General features: G+C 43.8%; 1 protein-coding gene across 1 annotated transcript in view; it reads right to left on the bottom strand.

Moving 5' to 3' along the window:
• LOC138043496 (NFX1-type zinc finger-containing protein 1-like) overlaps positions 1-15000 on the bottom strand; it is a 60413-nt gene that overhangs the window by 13323 nt on the left and 32090 nt on the right. Inside the window, exons 11-13 of the mRNA XM_068889791.1 lie at positions 9641-10041; positions 8334-9060; positions 1-927 (exon numbers count right to left, since the gene is read on the bottom strand). The exon at positions 1-927 is cut by the window's left edge and continues 129 nt beyond it. Of these exons, the coding sequence (XP_068745892.1) occupies positions 1-927; positions 8334-9060; positions 9641-10041 (2055 nt within the window). The remainder of the gene's footprint in view (positions 928-8333; positions 9061-9640; positions 10042-15000) is intronic.

Genomic DNA, 15000 nt, shown 5'->3' with positions numbered 1-15000 from the left:
TGGACAGCTCATCAACTAATTCCACTATTTCTTGCTCACTAAAACAATGAACTTCTTTCGTTATTCGAGACTCCAAACCATGGATTTTGCTGATTAGTGCGTTGTCTTTGTTCATCTTCGACAGGCTATACATAGCATCAAGAAACTTTAAAAAGATAACTTGATTCTGCCGCTTGATTAGTTCCTCAGAAATTACACGACCCTCAGTGATTCCCTGTGCGATTTTTTCGGCATTTTTTCTAAATTCTCTGATTTCTTGAACTTGGTTTAAAATCTTCTTGATCTGCCCACTGTCAGCTACATCTGAGATGAGAATTTTCCGCTTGACAGCGTCAAAATCAACAAGAATCTGCTTGATGATCTTCCCATACCTTCGACTCGATAGAATCAGCTTACTGCACTTTGGGCATTTTTTGTGTTTGATCTCGACCTCGCCGCTTTGCCCTACCTCGGCCTCTCTCTGATCCATAAACCTATCCATTGCATTAACTTCAAACACATGGCCACAATCTACTAGCTCCACGAACATCGCTCGAGGGTCACACCCTTTGAAGCAGTCAGCGTCTTCATTGCAACCTCGGCACAGTTTAAGGCATTTCTCGCCACAAACACCGACACATAAGTGGCCGCACGGTAATTTCATCTTGCATGGTTCGTCGCATCTCGGTCTGTTACATGGATAACTGCAAGGATTTGTACATTTGTGATGAGGACACTGCCAGCTGCACTTTTCTTCACAAGGTTCACAAAGATCATCGCAATTTCTGGTGCAAATACGGTGATCACAGTAATTCTCACATTTCTCAGAACAAGGTGGACAGACCCGTGAACAGTCTGCCCTGCATGTATGGCCGCAAACGAGGATGCGATCACATTTGGAATTGCAAGGTAAATGGAGGCGGCCTTGTTGGCATCGGCGGCAATCACCTGTGGATCAGTAAAAATAACTGTATCGTGGAATTTAATCGCATCAAAGCATAGGATTATTGTCAAGCGTATGGGACCAAGCCAAGATTTTGTGATACTTAATTTGATGAGTTTAATTTCTTAGGAGCCTCTGGGGAATTTCACCAGGAGCGTACAACTGGCGCACCAGACTTAGAAGTAGTGGTGTGGGCTAGTTTGCGTCCCTTTTGACGGTTGGAATTGGAGCGTTCTGATTGGTGGATTCAAATTTTGCGGGAAATTCAAATTTGGCCGGGAAATTCAAAAGTACATTAAGTGGGAAATTCAAATTTCAAACGATGACGTCACAGACAAGTGACACCTCCCTTTCTGCGAACCCTCAGGAAACAGGTTGGGGTGTTTCGCGTAACCATGTTGGAAATTCAAACGTACGTTAAGTGGGGAATTCAAAATTCAAAATTCAAACGATGATGTCACAGACACGTCACACCTCCATTGCTGCGAACCCTCAGGAAACAGGTTGGGGCGTTTTGCGCAACCATGTTGGATAAAAAGATAACGGTCAGGAAATTTAAACAATGACGTCACAGAGTCCCAGGCCCCTCACGATCAGAAAAAAACACCGGAGGAAAAAAAAGTGAAATGCAACAGGTTTTCATGACTAGAATAACAAACGAGTATGTACAAGAAGAAGAAAAAATCAAAAAATGTTACACTATGTACAAGAAGAAGACGGTGCCCTACACACGCACCCTATTTTATTATGATAAAGGCTGATTTGGATGTGGCCGGCCAATGAAAGGATCCAGAACACAATCATCCCACCGGTCACATCCGAGTAGAGTCTCCTTAAAGTCACCTCAGTTCCGTAGTATCACTACTCAGTCTTTTCTGGGTGCCCAACACACGCACCTCCGCAACTTTGTCTCACAGCTCCTCGTCGTTGTCCGACAGGAGTTCGGAGAGAAGATGAGCGTTCGCTGCGTCCATGTCCGACAGGAATCCGTAAACGTCCTTGTCAGCATCGTCATTATCGGTGAGACAGTACCCATAAGGATACGTCATAGCGGTCTCCGGTCGAGGTACGCGTTTGTTGAAGACAAGTTGATAGCCATTGTGGGCGGGTTGGGTACGAAGTTCGTACTGTTTGGATTTGCGGATAATTTTACGTGCTTGACGAATGCGCGTTTTCCGCGGTGTCTCCAAAGTTTGTTGGAGTTCGTCCAAGGTGTTTTGACGCAGCACATCATAATTGAGTTGCGCAATTCCCTCCACATTGAGATAGAGTCTCTTGACTTTACACTCTGTCTTATCATCATTGCATCGGTACCCATAGTTTTTAGGCCCGGCCCAATAAATTTCCGCAATGTACTGACCGGGTTTAAGTTCGTTGGTGAACTCACTGAGATGAGTGCCGAGGGTGACGTCAGGTTAATTGAGACGATGCACGTAGAGGACGGAATCGGTGTCGTAATAGAGGAACTGTTTACCCAGGAGTTCCAATGCCTCGTACAACCGTAAACGTGCCCAGCAGGTCGTAAATGCCACAATGAACACATTGGTGTTGACATTGAGTTCCTCGCACTCGTCCTTGGCACGGTAGTGCTCCTCTACCCAGTTCTCATAGAGGCAACTGACGTACCGAATGTCACGTTGGTCCGAGTCCATGAGGAGCTGGAAGGGTAGAGGGTCAAAGAAGGTTTTGACCCTGTCCAAACTTGCCCCACAAGGAATTGAGCATTAGTTTGGTTAAGGACTGTCGACCCGGAGTAAGCAATCGTAGTTGGGTCGAGTTGGATTCCTTCATGACACTCGAAGTCCTCTACATATACCCGCCGTTGCTCTTCCATGTCGCACTCACTAGGCCATGCGAGCGCTTCCACTTTGATCTTAAGCCAAGTGTTGACATACTCGGCAAACAATCCGCGGCGTGTTTCCTTAAAGTGACACACTTCGTGGACGTGTTGAATCATGTAGCTCATCTCCACCGCTTTTTCAAGCTCGTGGGTGCACCACGTACCTGTCAGCGCCCGTCCATCCTCGGTGTGATCGCACTAAAGGGATTTTTCGTGCAGAGGTTTGTCAATGTCTTGCTCCACACAGGTGCGACACAACGGGAAAGTGAGCTTTTCTCCACACCGGTAAGGCAAGACGGAGTGAAAGAAATTCTTCGGCGGGACGATGGTGCACAAGGGCAGACCAAAGTACTGGGAGATATCGGTGGTGCCGGGTTCATAGATGAAGTCAGGATGGCCGATGGGATACATTCCGTTCTTACTGACTCACGGGTAGAGGGAAGTGTAGTCCACATACCGGATTTTCTCACCGATTCGAACCTCGTAGTAAAGATAGGAGGCATTCGTGCGTCCTCCAAAGAAGGCGTCGCAAGGATTCATGGGTTAGATGATAGGAAGGGTTTTGGCGAACTCAGCCACGCAAGGATCGTTTTTCTTTTGTTGCCCCACTCACATTCCCAGAGAGTCACGATATGGTATCCCAGGACTCGAAGACTGTGAAGACGTTCCATGGTGGTACGTCGAACATCATCCATGCAGCAATGATCGTGACTGCGGTACGGTTCGTGACGATTGGGGGAACACCGGTGGCACCCATGCCAAAACAACCCAAGAACTCGTAGATTGTGTTGCTGATTTCGTTGAAGCCTTCCACCCTTCATCGCCAACCAGGGATCTAGTATTCGCCTTTGTTGCAAGCGTGCTGGATATGTTGCCGCTGGTTTGGAAGCGGATCTTCCTCCTGCAGCCGATGTTCTTGCCATAAGAGCCATTCCATGGCGGCCTTTGAGTGGTTGTTGATGAGTCACCATCCCTTGACAGGTTTGGAGGCGATGGTGTCTTCCTCCATGCGTTTGAGGCGATAGTCAAGCAGACAAGCTCCAGCGATGATCATTTTGTCAAAGGGACAAAAGACGGTCTGTTCTCACGACGAAAGGTCAAACATCCCCCTCGGAGGAGTTTGACGTCGGAGATGCAATAGTCCACGAGATCCCTTTGCATGTCAAATTGTGCCTCGTTTCCTACTTGAGTAGTGTACCATCGCTCGAATTCAGCCTTGCCTGCCGTGGACATAGTTTCAGCCGCGTACTCTTTTTTCTCAGGCATGGGACGCACGTAGTCAGCGTTCGCAGGGGTGTTGAAGAGATGTGATAAATACCCCTTCTTGAAATTGTTGGGATCCAAGCCAAATGTTTTGGTAAACGAAGCAAGAGCCATGGCAAAGAAGAACATGGAGTCGATGAAGCGAATGTACCCACTCCTGTACGTGAGCTCCAGCAGTTTGCCACCCGTACGCGTGTCTTACACTTTTGTTTGCGTTCAATCAAACGTTTCACAAAAAAGTAAGAGTCGTAGCCCTTGAAACTGTGGGCAAGAGCTGTGACGTTGCGTGTGTCTTGCTCCGAGAGTTCCTCCAGTCGTTGCAGAAATTGCTCAATGCAATTCTCGCCACAAAAGATTTGAGGGAAGGCATCCTCTCACGTCATGCCCACCACCACATTAGGCACATGCTCGCCCGGATCTTGCATCGGCCCCGTATCCCAAAAAACCAGTAGCGGTGGGTGGTAGGTATTGTCTTCCTCCTCCTCGCCGTCCGTGGCAGTATTGGTGTCGTTGCGTGCCTCACGGTGGAGTCGGGTGCGCTTGTTGATTTGAACGATGCGTGCTCCGTCTTCGAGCTCTCGTGGCACGACGGGCATTCACTCATACCCGCGCCGATGTTCGTCTTTTTCATTCATCGTACAAAGCAGTTTTCTGCAGTTTGCACATTTGTGCCAAGAGTCGCATACTGACGACTGATTGAGAACACATGCTTTTCCAGTGAGGGTCTTGGTCTGGTGGAGTCGAAAGCACGCATCCCCATAAAATTGGCGACGACAATCACAACAGGGGATGTGGGCAGGACGTTTGCGCAAGTACGCTTCGATGTAATCGTCGCACTCATTCTGTTGGTAACTGGGGCAGTGAATGCCTTTCCCTTCGGAACAACGGTGACGACCTTGTTGATTATATGGTTTGAGGCACCGTCCACAAAAGTAACTGGTACCGAAAAATCCCGGCAACGAGGTCAATGTATCATAGTGTTCATCCTTGTGGAGAATGGCTAACAAGGTAGCACCCTGCCCAAAAGCAAAACAGGCGTATTGTCGGTTGGCATTGACGACCACGATACATTAATCACGAAGACTGGGTGCTTGATCCAAAGTTGCCAGTTCCTGGAGACCCATGGGACCCGGATGGAGTCCGGTTTCCTCCAAAGGAGCTATAGCAGCTTCATTGCGACGCCGTTGACACTTTCTGGTCCATTTGTCCCGTTTCGTTTTGTTGGAACCGGCCAGGTGCAGTCCACGAGCCGTGACGATGGGACGTACGGCACAGAGTCCTGCATCGTCCCTGGAAATGTTCACAATACACTTTTTGTTGAGACGAAAATTCGCCGAGGATTCGTAGCCGGGTCGTTTATTCTTGGGGACGCCACTTCCTTGAGGCCCTGCCTGTACGTGGACGAATTCCAGTTCAAAAAGCTCGTCGGGATCGTATTCTTCCCCCGAATTCGGTTTTTGAGCCACGTTTGTCAAAAAAAGCCGACACCGCGGCCGGTTCCTGACGCCATCGACTGACGCGATATCCTTAAGAAAAGGAGTTGTCGTATGGTGGGGAATGAAAAGGAAGAAGCACGCGATCACGATCGTGGATGGTAGCATCGTTCAACAAGGTTTCTATCAATCCTCGTAGTCCTTGAGCGAGAGCATTGTTTATGTTTTGACGCCGTGAGTGCAAACGTCCTTGTTGCTCCAACCGTGTGCTAAAGATGCGTTAACGCACTCTCATCACATTGGACCGACGCTCAGTGACAGGGTCAAAAGCAAAACGAAACGAAAGAAGGAGTGTTTTGACGAGCAAAAGCTTCCCGATCGTCGTGTAACCTTTGCCGATGCTAGGTAAGATGGAGACTTTCATTGACCATGGGGGCTGCCAGCAAGCGTTCCACTTCGTCCAGAGCCGGAACTAACGGTTCATCCTCATCATTATCCATCAAATCCGCCACATCCCGAAGCTGTTCTTCTCTCAGCAAAGCACGTTGCTCCTCTAAGGACAATCCACTAGGTCCTGCACTTGGAAATGACATGACGAGCAAATGAAAAGAAAGCCGCGACGCGCCGTCTTTTAAAAGGTTCAAGGGAACATGTGATCGAAAAAGTACTGACCTTGAAGGACCTTCCTTGCACGTGGACAAGAAGATGCTCACTTGTCAGAGACCACGGGTATTTATGGCCTAACCCTAGAAGGTCATCAGACCGGATGAGGGGGATGGGAGGGAGTACGCCCAAAATTTATCGTCCCCTTCTGTCATCACGTGGGAAGACGTAGGGATGGGGGGGGGGGGGGGGTATCCCCCAAGGAAAGGTGTCTTGTCACGACCTTAATGGTCTGATGCGTCTTAAAGGCCAGAAAGAGTGGAGCTTATTTCTGAGTTTGTCGAGGTCCTGAGCAGACCGCAAAAGAGACGACTGGTCAAATTCGTCAAGAAAGTAGCAGAAGGAAAAAAAGGTGGAAGAACAAAGCCAATGTGTCATCTGCTTGTCCACCTTTGAGACAGACCCGCTCTCTCTAGTCATCCTAGCTACCATCGCAAAACACAGCCTGCTCCACAGGAAAAAGAAAGGAATGGTGGACTCGAGATGCTGTGGTCAGTCAGTCCACATGACCTATTACGGAACCAGGACCCCTTGGAAATGCCCTCGTTGCGTTGCGGAAAAGCATTTTGGTAAATAAAGACAAGACACATGGAAGTGGTTACGCGAAATACCCCAACCTGTTTCCTGAGAGTTCGCAGAAAGGGAGTTGTCAGGTGCCTGTGACGTCATCGTTTGAAATTTGAATTTCCCACTTAACGTACGTTTGAATTTCCCGCCCAAATTTGAACTTCCCGCAAAAAATTGAATCCACCAATTAGAACGCTCCAATTCCAACCGTCAAAAGTGAAGCGAACTAGCCCAAACCACTACTCTTAGATCACGGCATTTTGCGCAGACTAAGCTACAAGACAAGGTTATATAAGGCTTATGCTCGTCTGGAAAAGTCTGGCTTCCAGGAAAATGACTTTCAGTTGACTTTAGTCAGAAAAACTCTAGCGAGCAGATAAACTCTGCCTATATCGCTAACGAATAGATGCAATGCTCTCAAAGGAAGCGATCTTGAGTATAACGGAATGAGGCTAACTTGACATAAGAGCAAACGCGAAGAATTGTCAGGAAATGAATAATCAAATCAGTGCAGCTTTACGCCCTTTCTTGCTCTCATAGGAGGTTTTAGTGTTGCGCCACAAATCATGCGAGAAAACCTACGATTGATAAAACGGGAGTTATCGAGATTCAAGGGAGTAGAGCATTGTGGGTGACCAAGATCCTCGGTTAACTGAGGGTCTTGAATCTTTGATCTAGGCTGATGAGCAAGTTATTTGTTCTAACAAACGACGGTAATCTTTCAAGTAGGATGCGACATCGATAGTTATATGTGCATCATATGGATGTACTTAACAATGAGGTAAGTCCGTCCTGGCTTTGTAGTCATTATATGTGCCTTCCACCTCTGCGATCGGTTTTTGGGCGGAGTTTCAATCAATCTCAATCCGAATCAAAGGCTTTTCTCCGGGTACTCCGGTCTTCCTCCCGCATTAAAATCGAGCTAATTACACCTGGCTGCGGTGCTGTGCTCTGAGATCTTACATGGACCGTATAGTGGTTTCCAGAGGCGTCTTATCTATGTGTTCGGCCCATTAAGAAAAAAAGATGTCGTTGAGCTGCGCCCATGGCAATTTAGTCCCTACTTGACCGAAAGGAAGGGAGATTAGGAGGGCCTGTTTAATTAGTTTAGTTTAGATTACCTGGGGATTCTCGGAAAAAAGTCGAATGCTCCTTTGCAAGATTTGAACCTATGATCTTCCGATCACCAGCAAGGTTATTTCGCTCTCAAATACAAGGGGCTCGTGGGAGCTAGACCATTATTACTTGGTTCAGAAATGAGAACATGACTGTGAGCGTACAACTTCATTGTATTTGTGGAAGGGTGTTTTTTTTACAAAACGAGTTATTTTTAGATTGATTTTCCTGCGAAACCAAGTACTTCCAGCTAACCACAAGTCTTGCATGAGCAACTATTACCCATGGGCAGGTACTTTTCAGTTGAATATTGAATATTTCAGTAAGAATTTCTTCTCTGAAAGCGGAAATGGAGTTGTAATATCCTGGTTATGGAATCCTGGTTCAGGTGATTACTGGCTTATCACTAAAACTTGAACTATCGAGACATGGCGCTTTCGCAAGGTGATTACGCTTATCACTAAAACTTGAATTATCGAGACATGGCACTTTCGCAAGGGGATAAAAGGGGATGAACAATACTACTTACCGGTGCATCGGTGGCCACATCGTAATTTACTACTACAACGCCTTTTGCAAGGACCACATGCATCGCCACACCATTTTGGGCATTTGTGCCCAAGAGCACAGATAATTTTAGAACAGGGAAGTTTGCAACGGAATTTGCTTTCATGTTCACGATCAATGACATGACACTCACGAGCACAAGTATGACCACATTCGAGTTCTTTTCCACACGGCTTCATGCACCGTCCTTCTGGGACACCGTCAAAATCTTCAGCCCTCGATACCTTAATAACGTTTTCGGGATGATTCTGGCAGGTCAGCTTCAACTCTCTTCCCATTGTTCCCTGTTCTCGCATGTCTTCAAAGATATTTTTCCACAAGGGGCTTTCACGGGCCAAGAGTGTTGCGTTTCCGATGATAAAGAAGCCTTTCCGAGCTCGGGATAAAGCGACGCAGACCCTGTTAGCGATCTTTAGAAACCCGCTTTTGTCACTGCGCACGAGCGACAACAGAATGATGTCATTCTCTTCCCCTTGAAAGTTGTCCACCACTGTAACGCGAACCCCTTCAAATAAATCTTCTTTTTTTGATGACATTTCGTGTTTAAGCTTAGAGAGCTGTCCAGTGTAGGCTGCTAGAATGGTTATCTGTCCCTGTGTGTAGCCTTGCTGGATGAGGTAACGGCATAGCGCCGTCATAAATTTAGCTTCGTGAATATTAGATCTGCTTTTTCCCTCAGCAACGAAATCCTGCGAAAGTAAAATGAAAGGCATAGAATCAGAGTCGCGTCCAGTGAAAAACAGCACAGCTCGTCAATTGCTGTCGCGGCCCCTTTCACAGACATGCATACTCGTTTAAATTCCGATCATCGGTTGCACTGCACTACCATCAGTGATTACATTTGCGGCGAAAATTAGAGGACCAATACAAAAGCAACAAACTGCATCGAAATCCGTCGATCACAACACTGAATTATAAGTTCACAATGTGTACGAAAGACGTGGTCAAAATATGCAGCAACGTAAAATGGTGCATTGTTCTTTGGCAGATACGTTGTCACTAATGTATTTTTTAAAAGGCAACATTAATTACCGAAAGAGACTTAACTGGATATAGGATCCGATCACGTACATAAATCCATGTTTAAAAATAGATATTTGCCTCAATTGAAACGAAATACGTAAGTGAAAGCGTTTATGAAATTTTTAACAATTCTTCACAAAGATTTTACAGGGTTTCAGTGAAGAATAATTTAGAACCCGTCTTGCAAAATTAAAGCATTACAGGACGTTGACCAATCATTTTTACTTTACTTGTGAGATGATTTACCTCTGGCTCATTGTGTTCCACAAAAAACAGGTTCCGCTCCACCCCTTTTATGCTCTCAAACGACAAAACAGAATCGTGGTTTTCTAGTTTGGGGTCTACGTAAATATGGTCTAGCATCTTGGCGATTTCCGGCCGCATTCGATGCTGTAGAAACAGCCTCGCAAATTCCATCCCGTTCTTTATCATTCGTTCAAACAGAGATACATCAAAGTTGAAATTGATCTGAAGATCGTAGACCGTAGGATCGGGACGCAATTGTTGATGGTCACCAATCAGAATCAAGTGTTTACATCCCGGAGTCAGTGATGTTATGATATGGGCCTCCAGCACTTCGGCGGCCTCCTCCACGATTGTAATTGCTGGCTTTATTTTCCGCAACACGTTTTGATAGCGTGCTGCACCTAATCGGAAAAAAAGACCGAAAGGATCCCCATTAGCAGCATGTATTGTCACAAGAGTAAATTAGATAAGAGTGTTGTTATTGCATGGGTGGGCTCCCCAGCACAGTCTCAAAAGATTCTATTTTTAGAACACCCGTTCTGGCGAAAATCAGTTGTTATGTCCCCGAAAAATCATGGAAGAAGCAGTCACGCGTGATATGGCTTCTTCTGATTGGTTAAAATTGGCTGCCCTTTCTTTGTTTCGGGTGCAAAGTGTATCTAAAAATGAGCCCATTTGTGAACGTTCTGAGGCAAGACCGCAAAGTGATAGATCAACACTCTTTATCTTATTCACTCTTAATAGACCATATTCGTATTCTTGGTATTGGACTGGAGCTAGCTTGCAATAGAGGATAATGCGGGGGAATATTTTCAAATGCAAATACTTTTTAATATATTCCCCCGCATTAGCCTCCATTGCAAGCTAGTTCCAGCCCAATACTGAGAAGACGAATATGGTCTATTGTCACAAGGATCCATCTCAAGGTTAATTTTACGAATTAAGCAAAGACGACGGCTACGGCAACGACAACGCCTCAAAGCAAGAATATCATTGCTTAAAAAAAGAAAAATAATCATAATGCTCGTGCAGGACACATCTCTGTGCATTTCTTAGTCGAAGTCCACAAGACGTGAAATCCCCAAATTTTAGGTTTTGACGACAACGTGAGCATATAACAATGAACCATTCATTTTCTATTTTAACCGTTCGTACCCATCCAGTAAAAGGATGGTTCGCCCGTAATGTACAATGTGAACAAGACGGAATAATCAGAAAATACTTGCGATAGCGTTAACTTATATTTTGGAGTGCCGTTGTCCTTGCTTCAACTCCCTAAACCGTTGACGTGGACGGCTTTTTCCTATCGTTTGGGAACAGAAGCTCACGACCTTGAAGCGTTTAACTCTGGTCCAGAGCTGGAGTTTTTCGAGTTTAAAAATTTCCTTATTTGGATATGACGTAGTTCGGGCATTTTCCCCCGCGTGCAGCTTCGATCTTATTTTTGTCCATATTTGGTGTCCCAAAATCCCCAGCCAAGGAAAGAGTTTCGAGTTAGACGCCTCAATATCATGTGCTTCTCTTGGGAATTCTTGGCCTTGGTCTAAGGTTATAGCCGAGAAGGGCACAACCTTCGTTGGTTGTAAACTAACAGCGCAGTTATCTTCAGATCTTCAGATTCAGTGTTTCACCGTGCACGTGTATGTTACAGGTAAATTTGAAATTCAGGTTAAAATGATTTCAACCTTGGTAAATTTAATTTTAAACTACAATCTTGGACAAAATTGTTGAGAAAACTCTGCTTTTGGACTAAACTCCGATCTCGAGTATGAAAAAGAAGCTCTTAGCTTTTTTTGCCCCCACCCCCCCCTGATCAATGTTGCTAGACGAAACAAAGCATATCGAAGCTGGGCTAATCATCATTGGTTGTAGGGGGGAGGGGGATGGCTAATAATGTGCGATATTGAGGACGTAGTGTGCAAAATAACCCCTGTTTTTTTATATTCTCAACCCTTTTTGTCCAAGATTGTAGGTTGAAAATGAAAGTAGGAAACATCAACAAAAAGTCCATCAATTGTTAGCAAGTATGTGTATATTGGTAAGGAAATCAGTAACGAGATGTAGTTAGCGAACGTTTTTCATGCGTTAGTCTGTAAAAACGCCTTTGGTTGTTATTAAGTATAAGCACTGATTTTAAATGGTTAGCATTAAGGTTGGGGATAGGCATACTCTGCATGATAACTAATTCTGCTTTTTTTTTATCTTAGAGCAGCAGATAAAACAAAACCTTGTTTACTTGAAGAATTACCTTTGTTTTATTTTTATTTTTCTGGTTTTTGGAAGGAAAAAGACAATTGACTTTTTAGAAAGTAGATTATTGAATGATGTACAGTTACTTGTACAAATGTAATTCAGTATAAAACCTTTTTGTGGTTACGAGTACTTGAACAATCAAATTCAAAGTTTTTTTTTTTCTTTTTGGTAGTCCACAAATTTTGTAACCTTTATTAAACAGTCATTACTTGCATGTAGTTGAACAATTCCTTGTTTTTGCACCTCTTGTCCATGTGTCACTGATCAAGTGCCTTTTTGCATGCGGCAGTGAAACTTATTGTTTTAGTTGTGTCTGATGACACATTCATGTCTTCAGCGAAATTTGTAGTCTGTTTGGTGCACATGCAATCCAAGTGTTAATAATTCCAAATTTGGTTACAACTTTCATAAATCCATGTTCTTTTTCACTTACTTTACCAAGAAGTGTGTTTGGTTGTAATGGACTTTTGTCCACTTAATTAATTTTTATTTTGACAAAGTTGTTGACTTGGAATAAAATAGTATTGGGTTTGTTTGTTGTCATTTTGTTGTTGTGTTTTCTTTGTGTCTTTCTTGCTTTTTCCTGTTGAGGTGTCCTTATCTCCTTTGTTGACTTGATAAATGAATAACAAGCACGTTTATCTTCTTCTTCTTCTTCTTCTTCTTCTGAATATTTTGTGAAATGATCAATCATGTGGAGAATCCAATGGTGTTTGCAATGACATGAACATGTACATGGTAAGTTTCTAAGGTCTATTAGGTCCATTTGCGAATGTGTTAGGAATTCTCTTGCTTTAATAGGGGCTAGCACAGGTTGTTTTTGCGTGCTGTTGATCGACTTTTGTTCTTCGTGTATCGAGCAGAGTGACACAAAGAGTTGTATTACCTCTTGGGATACTACTTATTCGTAGCCGGTTTCGCTTGATATACTTGTCCATCTTGTCTCTTCCTTTGTGCGCAATATTCGAATAGGTTTGCCAAAGAACTTGGTGTAGTTGATATTTTTGAACAATTTCTTTTCCGTTCTTGGATAATATTTTGCCACCCTCCAGTTTCCATCCTTTTCTTATGATATTAAATCGCTACGTCTTGACTTGTCAGATTTGTTCTGTCCTTGCTGTCTTCATTACGTGTTTAACCACGTCACTGCATCGTTGTAACAATTAATTGTCGCCAATAAAAAGGGTTATTTTGCTTGCTTTTGTCTTTTTGGAAGCTTTAACTTCACGCAATTTTTGGTAGAATATCTCTGGATCAACGCAACTTGTGTTAGCCATTTTACGAACCGTACAGGGACAAGCATTGCGCACGAGCAAACGTTTGCATAATTTACTATGACCGAGAAGAGTCTGGGCCCTCTTGCACCAAGTTCTGTGTGGTTTAGCGGTTAGTTACGGCGAAGGACTCAATACTAAGGGATGTCAGAGGTGCCCAGTTCAAGACTCGGTAAGTGCAGATCAAAGCGATTTCTTTTTCTCATGTACACATTGGAATTGAATGGGTCAAGGGTACATAAGGTAGGAATAAGTATGACGAATGGATCAGGGGATGGAAGGTTACCAGGGATAGGGACAGACAGAAAGAGAGTAGGAAAAGAAAGGAAGAGAGTAAAGAGGAAAGTGGGAAGAGAAAAAGGCGATTTTTTGTTTTTTTGTTTTGTTTTCAACCCCCTTAAAATAACCGAGCCTCTTTTTTTTAACCACACCCCATAAAGAAAATCCCTTTTCAAACAGTTGATAATTATAAATAATCTAGGTTAATTAAATTCACTTAGTTTAATTTAAATTTACCTAGTTTGATTTATTCTCACCTAGTTTGATTTAAATGGACCTGAATTTAATTTCAACCTGTAACATGGACAAAGAAGATCACGATACCATTCACTGGTAAAAACAATCTATTCGTCATTTCTTTTTTCTTTTACTTTTGTGAATCCAATTTTATGATCAAGATGTGTTTTACGTAGCGTCCAGTCCGGGATCAATGGGAAGGGGAATACGAGGAAACTGTCATAATGCGGGAATGTAGACTTCTGTTGACTGATATTAGGGATTAAATCATCCTTTTGACAAAATCTATAATTTTATAGTCTTATAACGAATTTATAAACGAGAAGCCATAAAAAAGGAAAAAAAAAACCAAGTATTGTATATTATAAAATCGACAGCATGTGCTAACCATCACCACTAAGATGGATCCAACCAGTTTGGCATTGGGCACAGTAGTTGTGTCCCACTTGAGACTCTCGTCAGCTCTGGTGGAGAAAGAAAGCTCACCTCTATGTGGGACAAAATGCAGGAAAAGAACAATGATGGAAAAAGTCTTAAGCCAAGCGATATTTTGCTTTCACGGAGTGGTTGCAACTTCTGACCTGACTTTCACCCAAAGCTTAGGTTACCTCTGAAGGTAATTAGCTGCAAGCCGGTTTTAATAATTAGCGTCACGAAGTCAACTATAGCATCACTCTTGTCTGCGAATACAGACAATAAACGCGGCAGTGTCCTCTAAACTTTGCTCCTCATGATACAAAGCTGCATTTACCGTAATTTAATAAATTGCAATAGGTAAGAAAAGCTTAGACTTCAAGGGACATTTCGTGTTGCATCTTATCATTTGCATTTCTGGACATAAGAGACCTCTGTATGGATGCAGGAATTTTCGTATGTACTTCTCAAAACCATTAATAATTCATCACTCAAGTCCACCAATCACAAGATGTATACCACTTCACGTGGATGTGTTTTCATACCCAATGAAAGAGTAGATGAAAATATTTAAAGATTTGGATACGGTATCCAAATCTCTTGTGATTCTCGTTCGAGTAGCTATACCAAAAACCAGTGCATCGTATTTCATCAGGGATTCAAAACACCTTGAAACCACTGCCGAAGATGTTCTTAAAATTCTTTTTTCCTTGTGCCATAACTTCAGTGCACTGTGCCGCATATCCGACATGACACGGGGAGGGTTGTCCAATACACACGAACTGAGTCGGGTCGACTTTTTGGTGAAGACGACCTGTCAAGCGGAAGTCGGGTCGTGGTGTTTGCCGAAGTAAAGTAACAGGAAGTTGCTATTTGAAAGAAGGTGCGAGGAACTTTCTGAAA

Source organism: Montipora capricornis, chromosome 3, assembly GCF_036669925.1.
Source record: "Montipora capricornis isolate CH-2021 chromosome 3, ASM3666992v2, whole genome shotgun sequence".
In the NCBI taxonomy this organism is placed as follows: Eukaryota; Metazoa; Cnidaria; class Anthozoa; order Scleractinia; family Acroporidae; genus Montipora; species Montipora capricornis.
Note: the sequence above shows the minus strand (reverse complement) of the source record. Positions and strands in the feature narration are given on the sequence as shown.